This window comes from Neurospora crassa, linkage group I, assembly GCF_000182925.2.
Source record: "Neurospora crassa OR74A linkage group I, whole genome shotgun sequence".
Classification (NCBI taxonomy): domain Eukaryota; kingdom Fungi; phylum Ascomycota; class Sordariomycetes; order Sordariales; family Sordariaceae; genus Neurospora; species Neurospora crassa.
Window position 1 is genome coordinate 3,360,899 of NC_026501.1, and position 17,337 is coordinate 3,378,235.

The following is a 17,337-nucleotide window of genomic DNA, read 5'->3' on the forward strand; positions in this document are numbered from 1 at the left end:
AGTACTTGAGCCGGACACCATATAACGGACCCTGAAATTCACACATCTTGTCTTGCTCAGATACTATTTTTGCTGGCAATGAATCTAGAAGGTAACCATCGGCAATTTGTCGTGCAAAAGTTCCTTATACTGTCACCAATTTCGAGCCCGACCCATAATGCACATCATGAAAACATGAGAATCCTAAGATGGCCATCAAGTATCTTCGGGGCTGAATTCTCTATCGATATCTGACGAGAACAGTCCCTTCGGATACTAATCCAAAGCCACAACTTTTTCCCTGACCTCGGGGAATCTCGTCCTGCTTGCTCTCTACCTCGAGAAGAACCTGCCAACCATGTTGCTCGCAATGTTACCAGCGATGTTGCCCGAGCTGAACGCGGTTCCAGCAATGTTGGAAGCCTGGCTGAACTTGTCGCACCTGGAGAAGGCAAGCGAGTTGGTGATGGTAAGAACCAACGCAATAGCTATACAACACGCCCATTAACCTCCGATTAGCATATAATGCCTTTTTTGACAACCCAAAAACCACGCAGCACAACAAGCAAGCCAAGGGAACTGGCAAGCGCTAGTACGATGGATAGAGGGGAAAGGGGCACATACCAACAAGAGGCAACCAAATAAACTTCAAACTGAACAAGGCCACAATAGCCAGCACAACCCACAGCAGCGGCTGCGCATAGATTGCCAGCCAAAAGAAGCGGCTGTCGGTCGCGTTGATGATCTTGGTCCCCGGCTCGCTGCTTTCAAACACCCAGTGCGAGTCGCCCGAGTTAGGATCGACCTCGTTCCACCAACGCAGGCCCACGAGTCGGCGGCCAGCAATGTTCTTGAGGTAGTAAAAGTCGCCGGCGAGGAGAAGGATGGTTATGATGAAGATCATGACACTGCCGGTCGGTTGGGGGGGTGGTTAGCAATCTAATCCCTTGATTTCTTCTGATGGATGAAAGCTGTGGAAGGCTGGGAACACTCTCGGGTTCGCGTTCGCTTGCGACTGTATAGACGAGCAAGTGGGCAAGTCGAGCATCTGATATGGTGTGGTTTAAGGGGGCTGACGGGGTCGCCTTACAGGTTGTCGGTAAATAAGAGGCCAAAAAGGTAGACAAGGAGACTGGCTGTAGTTCGCGATCGGGTTTTAGCAAGCGTGTCTTGGTAGCAGGTATCGGGTGCTCCATCCTCCCCCGTCTTCTCTTCGTGACCTTCTACCCATCATCCTGCCGGAATGCATTCTCCTCCCCATCATGGCCGTAATGGGCTACATCCAATCCTCGAGACACTGACAAAGGGAGCTAGGAAGAGGGACTGCGAGCACCTACATGATCGAAAAGCGAGGAATGTCAGGAGCGTAATAGGATGCGAGCTCAAGCGCCAGCTCAAAGAGCCGGGCGTCGGTGTTGCTTCCATCATCAGGATCAGAAGGTGACCTGTTACCGGGTTCGAAGGTACTTTGTCACAATGGTGTCGTCGTGAAGTTGGAGAGAGGTGAAGCCAAGCCGTTTGCACGATGCGCAACTGCGCAGGTCAGAACACCTAAGCTCCGCGCTGACAGACCGTCTCGAACACAAGCTAGGGTGTATTAACGGCTGAATATCCGGTGGGGAGGACTTCAAGGTATCGAAATACCCAGTTTTTGCAGGTAATTGGCAGGACCTGGGAGGTACCTTTTCCCCACACAACTCAGCATTGCTGTTAATGCACTATCGTTACCTACAACCACGTTTCCCCTTGGGCATGAACACCATGCTGGTCTTCCGTACAAAGCCTCCCTACGAACTGAAATAACCAGGCTTTACTTCGATATGGAACTCAATGTCTTTTTGCGTCAAAGCAATCCCCGTGCTTCCCGGTTTCTTATCCTATTGTTGCTTAAAAATGAGGTTCTCCGGGGACAAAGTTACCATGCATATTGAGCCAGAGAACGGAGGTCGGAGGACAGTAAAATCTAGTGGACATAGCGCCCCAGCCGACAGCGGCCCGAAGCTACAGCTCCGCGCTGGTGCTACGTCACATGCCATTCGATTCCCCATTGAGCTCAGCAACATCCTTCTGTTGACTTTCTCCCCTCTTCCCGATTTACAGACAGTAGTCACTGAGTGGTTTAGGATGCTCTCGGGCCTTTGTTAGCAGTGTATGCAGTGGATGAGTGGCTGGGTCGGTCATACTTGTGAGCCCAGATAGTTTCCATCCCGTCAACATCCAGACATACCGCAGAGCCCACCTGTTGACTTGAAACTGAACATCATGGCTACCTCTTCCGTCCTCCGTCGGGCGCTCCTATATGGTGCGGTCTATCCAAGATATAACCCTCCTGTCATATGGCTGCAATAGTTGCTAACTCAGCATGACCCAGTTCCTGCGTCTTCTCAGAAGTTCATGACCAAGTCACTCTCCTTGGCTAGTGATAATATCACCTATGACCTTGAGGACTCGGTGACTCCAGCAAACAAGCAGACCGCTCGCACACAATTGCGCGACCACCTGTCCTCACTTTCGGACAAGCCGGCCTCCATTGGAGAGCTTGCTGTACGCATCAATGCTGTCTCGACGCCCTATGCGCTTGATGATCTGACCACTCTCGCAAGCGCCCCAAACCTTGACGCCATTGTCATCCCAAAGGTCAACAGTGCTAGTGATCTGTCCTTCGTTACAGATGTCATTCGCCATGCTGCACCACAGCGACATTCTTCTAACCCCACGGCAAGCCCTCTCAAGCTACTTGCCTTGATTGAATCGGCCCGAGCAGTCATGGATTTGCGCTCGATATGTGCTGCGTCACCGTATCTGAGTGGTCTGATCTTTGCTGCTGAGGATTTTGCGTTGGACCTGTCTATTACGCGAACGCCAGGTTTGGCCGAGTTTTTGTACGCCAGAAGTGCTATTGTAACTGCTGCCAGAGCATTCGATCTCCCTAGCTCCATTGACCTTGTTTGTACCTCATACAAGGGTCCAGAGGGGGTAAAGCAGCTAGAGGAGGAGTGTCAAAACGGCAAGGAGATGGGCTTCAACGGAAAGCGTGAGTTACCTATTCCTGAATTTCCATTCCTTGTACCGACGGTGCCTTTCTTATGGGAACTGTGCTCTTCACTAATACTTGGCATTCAAACAGAGTGTATCCACCCCAGTCAGGTCGAAGTGACTCAGCGAATGTTTGCTCCAGCAGAGGCCGAGGTTGAGTGGTACGTTCGTATCCTCGTTGCCGATGCTCAGGCCTCTGCAGCTGGTCGAGGTGCTTGGACCTTGGACGGAAAGATGATTGATGCTCCTGTGGTTGGAAAGGCTCGGGCGGTAGTCGCCAAAGCCGCAAAATGTGGAATGGATATCGAAAACATTAAAGCAAAGTGGAAAGATCAAAAGCCGGAGTGATGGCTTCTCTGCTGGATCAGGTCACATCTCAGAACTCGCGAGGATCTTCCCACAGTCTCGGTAACCGGGTATCTTGACCCCCTATGCCCTGCCCGTAATGCTCTAGGTCGAAATATTCGGGATCCTGTACCTGGATATGTGCTGTGTCTGTTGGAAGTTGATGCTGATTGTACCACGCAGTGTCCCGAAGAAATGTATCATTGCCTTCGGGATATAAACCATGGCCGAGCTGCTGCCGCCCTATACCTTCAGTCAGGTCTGGACCATGGGGCTGTGATCCATCCATTTCTTCGTTGTTGGTGGAACTCTGCAGAGCTTCTTGCTCGATTCTGCGGATGTAATCTTCCATACTTTCACGAGGCGGATCCTGCGTATGAGCATACAAAAGCTGAGCTGGAGGACATGAAATAGACCTTGAAATTTGATCAACTGCAGGGCGCAAAGAGGTTGGTTGGTGAGAAGGCATTACAGCCCGAACTCTTTCAGGCGGAACGAGTTTCGTATAGCGACCGGATGCTTGCTTAGGAGAAGGCTCCTGATATGTTTGCCAGCCTTCTTGGGCAAACAAGTTACGCGCTGCTACAAACGGCTGAGAAAAGAGTCTATCCCTGGCATTAGAGGTAACCCAGGCTTGTGGTTGAGGTTGGAACTGTGGCTGCGGTGGTACATCTAGTAGCGTTGTTGCTGTTGTATTGGATGAGGGCTGCTCATATACAGTTCTCTTGTCCATAGTTGGCAATGCTTCTGCAGGCAGCATGGAGACACGTTGTTTGAGGTTACTGTTTTCGTCTGCTGTCATGACTGCGGAATCTTGATACTGGGGTATAGAATTTTTTGGGTATTGGCGATTTTGATTCCGATCTGCATCAAACGATGTCTGGACTTGAGCATCCTGGTACACTATCGATTTCCGTGGATGACGCTTTGCTCTCGAAGCTGGTCTAATCTTGAAATCCTCCGAAACCACATGTGGGCCCTTTATTTCCCGCTCCTGCAGGACAAGCTTCCGAGCAGAACTTTGAATGCTCTTCCGGGGTTTCTCTGAAATGGAAACGTTGGACACTGGCGCCGGATCCCTGTCACTTGTTGACCATGTGAAATATGTAGTTGATCTGCTACTCGGACGATTTGGTAGGACAAGTATTGAATCATCACCACGCGAAGAGAAAAGAGAGTCTGGCCGGAGAGAAGCAGGCGAAGGCTGTCTGGTAGAGCCAGTGCTTCTACTTGGAAGAAGCGAAGGGCTGGGTGAATCATGTGTTCGTTGCTGGCGGATATCTGAAGCCGGATGTCTAGCAGTAGCAGTGTCGTATCGTTGTTCTCGATGAGGTCGGTAGTGTATTTTCTCAGCTTCCGCTTTTTCACCGTCAGCTCTCCCCGTAAAGAATGCAGACAGCTCTTTCATTTCCTTAGCTTCCGCCTGCTGTCTTCGGCTTCTTCGTCCTGGCTCCACCGCTCTTGATCTATGATCAGGGCGTCTTGATATAGTTTCGACCTCCCTGGCTTTGGAGCTCTGGCGACGGGCAGTACCGTGGTCGGTTCGTTGGGCATGCTCGTTCATTCGTTGCTGTAATTTGAACTACATTAGCAAATTGCTATTAATGACGTTAGTGACAGTTACCCACCGCATGTTGATATTTACTTCGGGTATGTCTTTTAACATCCTCCAAAGACCCGTGACTGTCCTCCCGGCGATGTTCTGTAGTCTGGGTCCGTCTCTTGTGACGATCTACCTCTGGCCTGTATTCGTATTTGTCAAGCCTCGTGTTGTGTCGGGATTTCTTTTCAAACCGAAGAGCATTTGGGCTATGGGTCTCTCTTGGGTGTACTAGCTCGGGCGATTCTGACCGTGCTCTCTTCTTCTTTTGACTAGTCTGCTTGACCATGTGCGCGCGCGGCGAGACCTTTCGAGGTCTGTCCCCCGGAACCGGCTCTGGGGAACAGGCACGATTCGCTTGTGATCGCTGCAGCCATGTGTGGACATAATCCGCCTTCTCAGGCTGGCTAGCGGGCACCTCGAACGCACCTTGGTGATTGTGCCGAGCTTCCCGGGTACGCAATCTGGCAGATGTGTGATGGTATTCATTGCTTCTTCGTTCATGTCGATGATGGTCATGATCCGATGGATGACCTGATTCGTATGGATATTTGCTTCGATAATGGTATTTACGGGAATCCATAAGTCACAGATTGACCACAATTAGAGAAGACGCCCGTAGGCTCGAGTGATGATGAAATATGGCGACTGTAATCCTACTGTAGTTGGTAAACAGAAGAGTTGGAAAAGCCTGTGTTAGTGTACATACCTATCCCCCAAGTAGAAGTCCAGAGAAAAGCGGCGAGCACGATCCAGAACCGTGCCCGATCTATGCCCTCTGTACCCTCTGAAGCCGAACTGCTCACGACGTAACTATGACCAGTCTCACCAAATGGTTCTTTCCTGTTCTTGATATTTTCAAGCGGTCTGTACGTGGATGTCGTATTTTACTTCACGTTCGACTCTTCGTGACAGTGACACTGGCGGGACGAATGAAGCCCGTACGGGTATCTTTCAGTCGTTACTGTAACACCAAGTTGCAGGTTTATCCGATCAAGACGCCATCCTGACTGGATGGTAATAGTGATTGAGAAGGTGCTTGCCTGGCCATGGCGTACAGGTCTGGAGGAAGGAACCTTTATCCGCGTCTAAAAGTGGGCCAACGATGATTCGCGTCTTGCGAGCCAACTCTCCGAGCATTCTCCTTGTACCGTAAACTTGGAATCATCGCGATGGCGATGACTTATGGAGATTAGAGTGTTAGACAATTTGTAAAATGAGATGTCACATGCCTATTGTATACTTACATTTTGGTTGACGGTGAGAGTTCTAGGTAGGGGTTTTGGTGCTTTCGCGGGCAGTCCCCATACGGAGTCCCGCTTACACTAACTGATTCCATTTGTTATTGTACGGATTTTTGGGCTTCAATGAAAACATTACGTTGAATCTGATGTCATTAGTACCAAAGCTTACTTCCCACTTCGTTAATGTACTTGCAGCTCCTCCAAGTCTATACCTCAGTTCAAACACCCAAAGGCCTATCACTCCCTTTTCTCCGTTCTTATGCAATTACACCTTCATCTGGACTAAGTACACCGAATTTCAATTAAAGGTCGCTCCCTACCTATCGGCTATGGTGCAACCCAGTACTCAACTTCTACACGAGCCACAACCCGAACCCACGATCCAGCCTTTCGTCGCCCGGGTTAGGGAAGGCAGCTTTGCTGAAGCCAGCCTCCCCGAACACTACTTAATAGTATATGTAATGCGCAGTCCACATCTCTAGCTGAAACCAATCACAGTCACTTGTTCACAGACAAGGTTCCTTTTCACGCCTCGTGAATCCTGGTACACTACAGTCGCATCCTGCAGGTACAATCTCTTTACAAGATTCGTCGACTGATTTGACTGGAAGCCGACGCTATCGAAGCGTGCAAGATCTGGATAGTATCATACGCACAGTACAATGTTTGCCGCCTCAACGGCGTTGACGTTGTTGGTGGAGACGGCAGGGTATCTGTGACTCCACGAGACGAACCATCCACATGCAGGACAGTTGGACCCCAGTTTTGGATCAGATAAGCCAGTAGGATACAAGACCGAAGTGGGTTTTACAGCCAGCAACAGCCCGGGGAAGGAAATCTTGGCTTTGGCTCCAGGCCTCCACCTCCAGATCTCTCTGGCGGGTCCGTTGGTGATGTTGATGTTGACGTTGATGTTATTTCCCACCGCGCCATCGAGGTTCCTCATGATACGTAGCGTCAGTGTGGCCACATCCCACGGACAAAGGGAATAAACGAGGACCCGCGGACCATCATAGTTGTCTCAAAATCAGCACATATTTAACATAGTACCGTAGTACAGTATCTTGACTTGAGGAACTCGACAGTTGTGGACCCACGTTCGTTGAGGCGAGGTTGCAGGAAATCGGCAAACAGAAGAACCTCAAGACCTGAAGGTGACAGACGCGGAGAATCAACAGCTTGGAGCGAGCCTCCTCTGCGGCATAAAACAGAATAGAAAAAAACAGAAAAATGGATAAATCACGATCAAAACAAAAATTCACCCAAAAAAAAAAACCACTTTGCCATTGTAACTCCTCGCATATCGCCCGGATCCAGCCGGAAAGGATGCCACAATCGAGACGCGGAAAGATCACAACCGCATCTTGTGATCCCGCAAGGTCGAGAATACATGACATAGCCAGATGACCAGCTCGTTCGAGGCCTGTCTGTCTGTCTACCTATCTGTCTGTGTTGCAGGTTGGGATCATGTTCGTCCGCTCTCTGCCTTTTCATATGTCCTGTCTGCCAATGACAACTGCAACGAGTCGGTGGATGAGATGAGTCAGACTAGGCAATTGGAAAGACTGAAGCATTCATTGCTTCGTCACCGCACTAATAGCCTCAGGAAATCACTTACGTTCAAACACCATCTCCTTTCTCCTTCCATGTTTTGTAGACGACCGAACCGCAATGATCTGGCCATCTTCCATCTCATGACTAGTAAGAAAACAAGCGCCTCGAGGGTGTTCGTTGGCACAGCCATGGCCTGTTGATCTTCTCTTCAAACGAGTGCAGTTTACCAGATCTCATCCGATGCCACGTACGTACCAGCAGTCCCGATCTGCTACGCTACCTAAACACACCATCTACATCCAGCTTCACCGTTGTTTTTCCTACCAGAGCTGGCATAAAACAGCTTACCTCACTCTTCATCTACATCAGATGAAAGACTCGGAACCCCCTCGTCACAACTGATGTTACTGTTTAGCTTCAAGAGCGGTCACGGCCTCAACCTCGGGGGCCTTTTTGCGATACCTACATGTTGCATCACAAGAAATCGGGGCAGCAGAATTGCCGTGTACCGCAGCAGTTCAAAGTCCCATTTGCGAAACCCCTCTTTTGTGTGCTGAGGCTGAATGTGGTTTAGCGGGGGAACCTGGCGATGTTCAGGGATTAAACAAGGGCCGGGCCCCTTTGTTGAACCATCAATCTTTATCGATAAGATCTCCCCACCCTTTTGGTGGATCGCGGCCCGCAGAATCAGGCTGCCTTGGTGACGGGGTGAGGTTGTGCTTGCCCCTCGATTTTGTTGGGTGGATACCTACCTGCATGACCTAGCCATAGCCATAAAGGTTGCCATCTGTCATTGCCAGTCGGCAAGATGGCTTCGTGAATTGAGATGAAAACAAACCAAGGGATATTGGGAGGGAGCTGAGCCGGTTGGGGCCAGTCCAAAGCGATAGGAAACATGTTTTAATCATTGTTGGATTCCGATTCGGATCAAACACCGTCGAGACAGGCTTGCAGGGCGCCATTCCCATTGTAAAATCGAGGGGGAGGGCGGGGGCCAAAGATGACGAAATGTGCCCACGACAGGCTGCCAGGGACGCGCTGTTCCTACAGGAACCCATGCAGATTGCAACATTGGTGAATCCCATCAACTCGAGAGGGAGAAAAAAGAGGCAGAGAGGGCAAAATGGTGAGATTGCAAGACAAGGGAAGAAGGGCATGTAGGGCTTTCGAAAATTATTCTACGTACCCCAGCAAGATTAGGATCTGGATTCAACAGAGCAAGCCGGCAGGTAGCCGTATTCAGCGCAGCCAACCCCCCCAAGCCCCCCAGTCCAAAACACGAGCATATTGCTGAAGTTGACGTTTCTCTGTTTGATGGTTGTTTGGGCGCCTAAACGGGTTACCATGGTCGCCTACCCTCAACCATGCTGGCCGAAACATGTCCTTTTAGCGTCAAGAACCCGGCGCCTTTTGGGACTCTCGGGGCTTCAGGTGCCTATCTGGGGCTCGTGGGGATGGAATGGCGGAGAAAGCATGTTCGCCATCCCAAAACACGGGACGAAGAAGAGGCGATCAACGTGACGTTATCCTGCCTCTTCAGATAGGGAACTTTTTAGTCTGAATAAAGAGACGAGTGACGCAAATTCCTGCGGGCTGTGTGCTGGGGAACCTTCCTTCGATCTGCTTGGTTCCTCCTGCAATATAAGACGATGTGGATATCCCGCCAACCAGCGCACCCTTACCAAGCAATCTTCCAATACTACCAGCCTTGACCGACCAGCAGATTTACCTTGCCCCGCTGTTTACGGGGCGTTGTTGGTTTTCTTTTTCTTCACCTACTTATTTCAGTTTCCAAAGTGAACACGAGTCTCGCTCAATCCTGCACTTTCTCTCAAACTTCTACATCCTCATCTTCACCCATCTGTGCCTCATTCAAGCATACCTGTATCGATCATTCGTAAGTCGCGACTCCCACCTTTACTTCTATCGCATCATCGTCACGAGCACAAGTCAAGGGCTATTGTTCAAATCAGTCGCGAAGACCTGACCTCAGCTGGTGGCTTCATGTCGCGATCACGACTGCCTCAGCAGGAACCGCGCTTCATTCAAATGAAGTCGTGCGGCAGCTGCGCTCGAGGCAGCAGAAGCCTTGACCGCGGAGTGCATCTCATTGGCGCCCCCCTGCTGGTCACAAGCATTCAGCACGATTATGACGTCTAACTATTTTCGCAGACTTTCAGACCAATCTTGATACTACATCACCTCAGCAAAAATGGCTAAACTCTTCGTTGGGTGTGTATACCATGCGCCGCGTCTTCATGGCACATCATTCACATCCCATTCACAGCTAACAATTCGCAGAGGCCTCTCGTGGAACACGGACGATAACATGCTCCGTGCCAAGTTCGAGGAGTTCGGTGCTGTTGAGGAAGCTGTAAGTTCTATCACCACGTCCAGACTACAAGACCTGCTTGCCGACTTCGGCATGCAAGTCAGCCCTTGCCAGTGACACAATAAGTAAGAATGCCCCAGTGCTAATCTGCCTCTTTCGCTCTTATCAGGTTGTCGTGAAGGACCGTGACACCGGTCGCAGCCGTGGCTTCGGCTTCGTCCGCTACGGCAACGATGCTGATGCCGAGAACGCCATTGCCAACATGGACGGTCAGGAGTAAGTTCTCCGAGTTGGAAGATCAACATTGAGCGGGCGCTGACACTCTAAACTAGATTTGACGGTCGCAGAGTTCGTGTTGACAAGGCCTCTGACCGTGCCGCCGGCGGCGGTGGCGGCGGCTTCCGTCAGGGCGGCGGCGGTGGCGGCTATGGTGGTCGCGGCGGTTACCAGGGCGGCGGTGGCTACCAGGGTGGTGGTGGCTACCAAGGCGGCGGCGGCTACCAGGGCGGCGGCTACCAGGGCGGCGGTGGTGGTTACGGCGGCCAGCAGTACGGCGGCCAGGGCGGCTACCAGCAGTCCTCCTACGGTCAGCGTAGCTACGGCCAGAACCCCCAGCAGGGCTACAACGGTGGTCAGCAGCAGGGTAAGCAAGACACCTCGATCTCTTAAGAAAACCAAACGGGAATTTGATACTGATGAGGTAAAGGATACGCAGCTCCCTATGGCGGCTACCCTGCCGACCCCTCCCAGCAGGGCCAGCAGTACCCTCCCCAGGGTCAGTACTAAGCGGCGATTCGCGCCAAACCTCGTGCTAGCTTGATGGGAGAGTGCGGCGACCTGAATTAACAGGCGGCACATGACGCAACGTTGCGGATACTTGACCAAAGGTCAGCGATCAGAGCTTGTGTTACATTGAAGAACACCTCGTGCGTCACTCCCGACGAACAGAAACCGATACCCTACAGCATGTCTTTTTCCAGGATCAGAGAGCTGCTGAGCGACTTCTCGAACCGCCGATACCGTCCGATTTTACTTTCCTTTGGCATTGATTAATACCCCTTCTTCGTTCCCGACAAACGTGGGAGCTTGTAATCCTGATTCCCATAGACGGCGAGGACGAAGCGCAAGAGCAAGTGGACGAGATGGAGATGGAGGCTGAATCACCGGGTGGATAGGAAATTGTGTGTGGCTGGTAACGACGATATGATTGAATGATCTCGTAAGGCATGGGCATGAGCGAGGTATCGAAAGACAGCAATTTGCGGGCTAATAGAGCCAAACTTGCCAACGGGGATATGCGCTGGAGAAAAAGCTAGAGTGGTTGGTGGAGGAGGAAGCATCCTCCCATGTTGTCCTTTGAAAATAGGAGGTTTGCGGACTTCCCCATGGGGTCTTCTTCGGACTTCTTTCCGTCTATGATGTTTTCTCGGTTTCCTCCTGCTCATCTACGCTGCCAGCTCTTCTGAACTGGTGGTGGTGCTCGTCGTGTGTCTCTCCTGTTGTTCCGTTTACCTCGATCACCTCGGTCGCGGCATCAGTCTCCTCGGTCGGGTCGGCCTTCCCTTCACTCTTATACCGCGCGGCCACCGCCCTCACCCGGTTTGACAGGTCCTTCACATGCTCATCGCTGCTCTCAGGACTTAGCTCATCTAAGGCCTTCTCTAACCCCCACAGATAATCGCGGTTCAGACCGCTCGGCCCTTTGCTCCGATAGATGTGTTCGGAAAGCTCCTGCGGGTCCTGCGGTCCCGTAAACTGGGCGTTGTCGGGCGTACCGATATAAACCAGAGTTTGGATGGGACCCTTTTGCGCTGGAGGGAGCAAGGCAGGGTCTACGTCGGAGGCTGGATGGAACGGGGTCCAGTGAATCGTGTACCCGTTAATCTCCCGGATGTCGAGGTACTCCTTGACTTCGGCGACGCGGTCGGCCTTGATTCGGTAGGCCACGCCCCAGACCTTGGCGGGCGCCGAGTCGTGGCGATCGGCGAGCGAGGCCCAGTAGGAGCGCTCGATCAGGGTGACGACGCGGCCGGGTGCGGAGGGCGTGCCACGGTGGTCTTCACTGCTCGGGGGGAACAGAGAGGAAGGGTCAGCGGTCAGATGAAATGGTTTTGGAACATCAAAAACGGGCTTGTGACGAGATGGAGATCAAAGGGTTGAAGGCGAGGTTTGTGTAGGGTAAGTGCTCCGGGATATGTCTTATCACTTGAGCGGGAAGAGAGGGGAGAATTGCACTTTCAAGGATACAATTAGAGATTCTAGTTGTCCGAGCACTAATGAGAATATTTACCTCGCCTACAGACGGGCAGTTAGCATTCGAAGCACGTGTGAACACACAAGAGAAAGTTACTCATAGGCACCGAGAGAAACTATGAAGTGGAAATACTCCAGCCGGGACATACCTGCCAGAACCGGCGTACGTAGCCTTCGACCCAGCCCGGGATTCTTCTATCTAGACAATGTTTGATACTCGGTCAGTCTGTATCTAGACGCCATCAGAACGCCGAGGTCGACGAATAAGACCTATGTAAGTTGGGGGTTTCGAGATGGGGACCGGACATGTTCGAACAGAACAGCGCCTCCGTCTTGTGAAACGACAAGGGGAAAGGTGTAGAGGTATGTACCAAAATGCGGCGGCGGCTTCCAGATCAAACTTCTGTAAGGGTCGGTTAGCTGCCGTGACTAGAATGAGACTTCCGGAGTGTATAGGCGGTATGGTCAATGAGGCGGTTTACCCGTAACCAAATATCCAGAATTCATCTTGCTTGCTTGGAGGTTTTTGGGCCGACATTTCTTTGCTCTCCGCTTTGAAGCAAGTTGTAAGGTAGGGAAGCTAGATTTACAAAAGGGTTAACGAGACGAACAGTCTATACCCAGCCCTCAGAAGTTTCCGTTATCAAACTCTTGGGTGTTAACATATGGTTAGGTATTTGTAGGAGAGCCAGTCCACAAGTGAAGGGAACCTTCGGAGTTGTGTGTTTCGCAGACCAGACAAAATGAATTCTGAGGGTTAGGGGAATAGCAGTGTTTCAGGACATTCTAGACAGATAGCCCACAGAGTGTGTTAGCGAGATGAAAGCCGCTACAGTGTTCCGCGCCCAAATGCATGCATTTGAAGCTCCGTCACTAACAATTCTATGCACTTTCGAATATCGCATCTTCAGATGTCACCCATGCGGAGCCAGCGATAAATTAGGCTCGTTACTGTAGTGTTTGAAGGATACTGTCCATACCTACGCAATTAACACCGGCTCGCGCGGCATGCATTGATATCATTCCCACCGCCAGCACTTCAGTGAGGTATTTCTGTGTCTTGATGGGCAGGCACCCGCTTCACGAAACGTAGAGTTCGGAAGTTGCACAGCTCCGAACACCTCGACGCCTGTAAACAACAATCTTCCGGCCAAAACTCGCGGTTCGGGTGTAGCACCGCCCTGCTGGGCTGGTGGTAAAAAGAGCGTTTAGACTACAATGCGTGAACAACCACAATAGAGTTTATGTCCTTGAAACATCATAGCTTCATGCCCGATAGCAAATTCAGCTCCGATACGATTCTCATAGTCAACTGAGAGTAACATTTCACCGCATCATGCCTATAGGAACATCTGGCCACCATACAGACAGACGAGACTGCTACCGACACCCAAGACAAGACGCTCCAAGCAACGCCCAGTCGTCTTGGCCTCCTCGATGTTACGAATTCTAGTGCGGATCACACACAATACGGACGGAATACACCGCACAACGAGCAAACTCCACAGAGGACCCTCAACTAGCCCGATGAGGCACGATAGCGTTGGACCACGTTGAACGGGTCAACGGACCCATGTGGAATTGTGGAATGGAACTAAATTGGAGGATTTGAGAAGGGGAAAGTTGAGCTCTTAGAAGCTCGTGCCTTTTCCCGACCGACAGACTCGGATCCTCCAGAACGAATCCGAGATCCTTCCGCTCTTCCTTCCCTCTCGGATTCTGATACTTTGTACCCTGAACCGTTGAAGCACTCTAGTCTCTGAACCAACATTGCGGTTGCGGTCTGGCGTTGCGGCTGAGGCAATTGGGCACGTAACTACCTAAATTACGGATTGCCCAGTACATCCCCATACCTCATACGTGGATAAGGTAGGTAGGTGTCTAGGAAAATAAGTTAATCTCACTGCTTTTCTGTAACCTAGAAACGGGGTCTGATCCAGCGACCTACTCTACCCATCACCGACTCCTTTACTCCTTTCCAGTTCTTTTCCCTGCTACCAACCTACATTACAATAGATACCCTCACCGGCTGGTGTCTCTCTCCTCGACGCTCTCCTTTGCTGTCCCGTCAATCCTCCCTTCACCATCTCCGCATCCCGACTCCCCCGCCTTGGCCCGACAACTCATCCTGACCTTGTTTGCGACGGCGACCGGCGATATTGAAGGCAACAACTTGCAAGCTCTTAATTGACACAGCCATGGCCTACAACAGATCCTACAACCCGGACGAGCTCCCCAGGTGTGTATGCCCTCTTTCTTGCGACCTATCCCGCGTATACCTCCCCCTACACTGCATATCCCCTGGAGAAGCACGGAGAGCCCCGCACCCGTCGCCAAATCATACAGCTCCTTCTTAGCCTGTAAACGTGTAAACTGATCGCCTGCTGACATTCTGCTCCCCAGATTCGCCGAGCCGGAACCCCGAGTGAGCAACCTAATTCTCTCCAGCTTCAACGCGACGAGATGGCGCCTGGCTGGGTCGCATGCTAATATCCCATCTCCGGTTTACAGCAAGGCACTTCACCGGCTCCGCCTCAGCAGGCTCCTACCACAGCGCGCTACGAGACGAAACCACCACCTCCCCGCCCCGTCGAACATCGCAACACCGGCTTCGAACAGCGTCAGAACTCGTACGATCCCCAGCGTCAAAACACATATAATCAAAACGCATATCATCAAAACGCATACACTCAGAACCACTACGCTTCCGGCTCAGCAGACCCGCACCGACTATCGCCGAGAATGCAGCAAGGACCACCACCAGACCGCTACGGCATGAGCCCGCCTCCCTCGGCGACCGGCAGCCGGCCCGCTCATCATAACCTCCCCCCGGTCTCTTCGCGACCGCCCCCGAGCCCGACGACCCGCGATGGCGCCGACCCGACTCTTCTTCCCCTATTCAGGGCCGTCGATAAGGATGGTGAGTGCTCCGCTGGCATCCCCCCCTCCCCCTCCCGTACATACTCGCATTCTAATCGCCCCGCGTCCCTTTCTCTCCAGGTACCGGCCAGCTCTCCGAACGAGAACTCTCCGCGGCGCTCGTCAACGGGGACTGGACTGCCTTTGATCCGCACACCGTCCGCATGATGATCCGCATGTTCGACAGCGACCGCAGCGGTACCATCGGGTTTGAGGAGTTTTGCGGGCTCTGGTCCTTCTTGGCCTCGTGGCGGACGCTGTTCGATCGTTTCGACATGGACAAGTCTGGCAACATCAGCTTGGACGAGTTCAACAACGCACTGGTGGCGTTTCGCTACCGGCTTAGCCCGCGCTTTGTCGAGCTTCTCTTTCGCACGTACGACAAGCGCGGCGACGGCGTCATGAGCTTCGATCTCTTTGTGCAGGCTTGCATCAGCCTGAAGCGCATGACGGATGTGTTCAAGAAGTACGATGATGATCGCGATGGGTACATCACGCTGAGCTTTGAGGACTTCTTGACGGAAATTCTGCGCCAGTTGAAGTGAACGGGCGATCTGGTTGATTGGTTGGATTACTCTAATGCATTTGGTAAAGCCATCTTGTATAATGATTACCCTCTGCGTTACGATTGTTGTCTTCGGCGTTTTATCAGCCCCGTTGTTGATGAAGTCGAGATGTCGACCGCTTTGCGTCGTTGTTGCGCCGCTTTATTGTCCTCTGTTCAGAATTACTTGGCATAGCAGGAGAGGACGTGATCACAGCCTAATGGTGCGCAGCTAAGTCTGTGGATTACGATACCCTACAATATAGCTTTACTTGCACAAGGCGCTCAACATGTTCATAGCTGGCATGAAGATCGCATTATCCCATGGTTCATGCCAGTGGAATTATCATGGATTATTTCACAAAATGTCCATCATCGAACTTCCTTCCAAGTCTATGCAGTAAGCGCCCTTCCACAGTATGCTGTCTACGACATTTTAGACAGTGATACGAGGAATCGATTTCAGCCCACGAGTACGTATATAGCGACAATAAAGCTAGAACAACTAACATGAGTTCAGAGTAACACCAAGCCGGAAATGTACAAAACCGTACCGGGTAAGTTACCCGTGTAATGAACCTGCCGTCAACTACACTACACTAGCTAGCTACATACATGGGATGGCCCCGAGACCGATCCGAGTCCGATCCGAGAATGGACAGTAAAGGGTACAAGGGTAGTAGCTCTCATCACCTTTTCATTATCGTTGCGACTTGGACCGAGGTCTAACAAAAATACAGGAGTTTATCTTTTTTGGTTTTGATATTATTTTGGCAGGCCGAGAGAACTTTTTCTGTGAAAATCGAATAGACGAGATGTGATGAAAGTAGACAAAGCGACAGGCAGACGGGCAGATGGAAGCTGCCTAGTAGCGCACTTCTTTAGCCTTGAACACGACCGAAGGACCGGACATGAAGGTCGGCTGAGCTTATTGAGGTGAGATAGCCGCCACAGAGGGACAACAAATGCACATAGGTAGAAGGCTTTGAGAGGGTAATTTTGTCAAGGTCTTGGGTAGGCTGGGGCATATTCTTCATAACGTATAGCTGAGATATATGCATACATTCTACCCTTACGCTGCCCAGTGCCAAAGCTTTTGATGACAGGACTTATATAAGTCTTTTGACTGGCGAATTGTTCTGCTTGCTGTTGAGCTTGTGGTCATTGTTTAAGCTTTGATGTGATATCGCATTAGAATGAGTACCTATATTCGGTTTTAACCTGTCAAATTGGATTACTTCCAGAAGCTTTCCTCCGCACACGATATATTTTCCCCACTACGCGATAGATGAACGAACTCATCATTTACACTACTGCGATACACTAGAAGGACCTGACGGCTCATACTACCATAGCAGGTTGCAGTTCTTGAAAAGAGGGTACATGTGCAAAGGAATACCCACGGTCAAAAGAACATCAAGAGCAACCTGAAGCGATAGAAAGTTTATCGAAGATGCTTCCATGCATTGCTACTCTGCTTGCTGTAATGCGTCATCCGACCAAGCGGGGCTGCGCGAAGCACGATGGAATG

At 51.3% G+C, this 17,337-nt stretch overlaps 6 protein-coding genes across 9 annotated transcripts; 3 read left to right on the forward strand and 3 right to left on the reverse strand.

The window, feature by feature from the left end:
- Positions 1–15: 15 nt before the first annotated feature.
- On the reverse strand, positions 16–1,568 carry NCU02733. 2 transcript variants are annotated; one of them, XM_011394711.1, is made up of 4 exons: positions 1,317–1,568; positions 1,070–1,115; positions 604–887; positions 16–467 (listed from the first exon to the last, which is right to left on the reverse strand). In XM_011394711.1, exons 1-4 carry the CDS (start codon positions 1,405–1,407, stop codon positions 313–315), a joined length of 576 nt encoding a protein of 191 aa, XP_011393013.1. In that variant the 5' UTR covers positions 1,408–1,568; the 3' UTR covers positions 16–312. The 2 variants fall into 2 exon arrangements, with proteins under 2 accessions (XP_011393013.1, XP_011393012.1); XM_011394710.1 differs by having other exon boundaries at positions 24–467; positions 604–1,115; positions 1,317–1,561.
- Positions 1,569–2,043: 475 nt separating this feature from the next.
- On the forward strand, positions 2,044–4,726 carry NCU02734 (citrate lyase beta subunit). Its single transcript, XM_960026.3, has 3 exons — positions 2,044–2,281; positions 2,351–3,013; positions 3,107–4,726. Exons 1-3 carry the CDS (start codon positions 2,242–2,244, stop codon positions 3,361–3,363), a joined length of 960 nt encoding a protein of 319 aa, XP_965119.1. The 5' UTR covers positions 2,044–2,241; the 3' UTR covers positions 3,364–4,726.
- On the reverse strand, positions 4,305–6,299 carry NCU02735 (hypothetical protein; the record flags this gene model as incomplete). The annotated part of the gene is made up of 6 exons (XM_960027.3): positions 4,305–4,439; positions 4,502–4,930; positions 5,038–5,103; positions 5,390–5,514; positions 5,670–5,827; positions 6,208–6,299. 6 exons carry the CDS (start codon positions 6,297–6,299, stop codon positions 4,305–4,307), a joined length of 1,005 nt encoding a protein of 334 aa, XP_965120.3.
- Positions 6,300–9,335: 3,036 nt separating this feature from the next.
- NCU02736 lies at positions 9,336–11,690 on the forward strand. 2 transcript variants are annotated; one of them, XM_011394712.1, is made up of 6 exons: positions 9,336–9,655; positions 9,931–9,990; positions 10,060–10,132; positions 10,260–10,366; positions 10,423–10,733; positions 10,806–11,690. In XM_011394712.1, the coding sequence occupies exons 2-6, from the start codon at positions 9,971–9,973 to the stop codon at positions 10,874–10,876; spliced, it is 582 nt and encodes a 193-aa protein (XP_011393014.1). In that variant the 5' UTR covers positions 9,336–9,655; positions 9,931–9,970; the 3' UTR covers positions 10,877–11,690. The 2 variants fall into 2 exon arrangements, with proteins under 2 accessions (XP_011393014.1, XP_011393015.1); XM_011394713.1 differs by having other exon boundaries at positions 9,481–9,655; positions 10,797–11,533.
- Positions 10,902–13,139, reverse strand: NCU02737 (cation transporter ChaC). Its single transcript, XM_960029.2, has 5 exons — positions 12,826–13,139; positions 12,715–12,746; positions 12,493–12,542; positions 12,381–12,385; positions 10,902–12,152 (listed from the first exon to the last, which is right to left on the reverse strand). The coding sequence occupies exons 1-5, from the start codon at positions 12,879–12,881 to the stop codon at positions 11,504–11,506; spliced, it is 792 nt and encodes a 263-aa protein (XP_965122.2). The 5' UTR covers positions 12,882–13,139; the 3' UTR covers positions 10,902–11,503.
- Positions 13,140–13,803: 664 nt separating this feature from the next.
- On the forward strand, positions 13,804–16,217 carry pef-1 (peflin-1). 2 transcript variants are annotated; one of them, XM_011394714.1, is made up of 5 exons: positions 14,022–14,212; positions 14,556–14,582; positions 14,747–14,768; positions 14,855–15,263; positions 15,344–16,174. In XM_011394714.1, exons 4-5 carry the CDS (start codon positions 15,086–15,088, stop codon positions 15,805–15,807), a joined length of 642 nt encoding a protein of 213 aa, XP_011393016.1. In that variant the 5' UTR covers positions 14,022–14,212; positions 14,556–14,582; positions 14,747–14,768; positions 14,855–15,085; the 3' UTR covers positions 15,808–16,174. The 2 variants fall into 2 exon arrangements, with proteins under 2 accessions (XP_011393017.1, XP_011393016.1); XM_011394715.1 differs by having other exon boundaries at positions 13,804–14,582; positions 15,344–16,217.
- Positions 16,218–17,337: the final 1,120 nt, after the last annotated feature.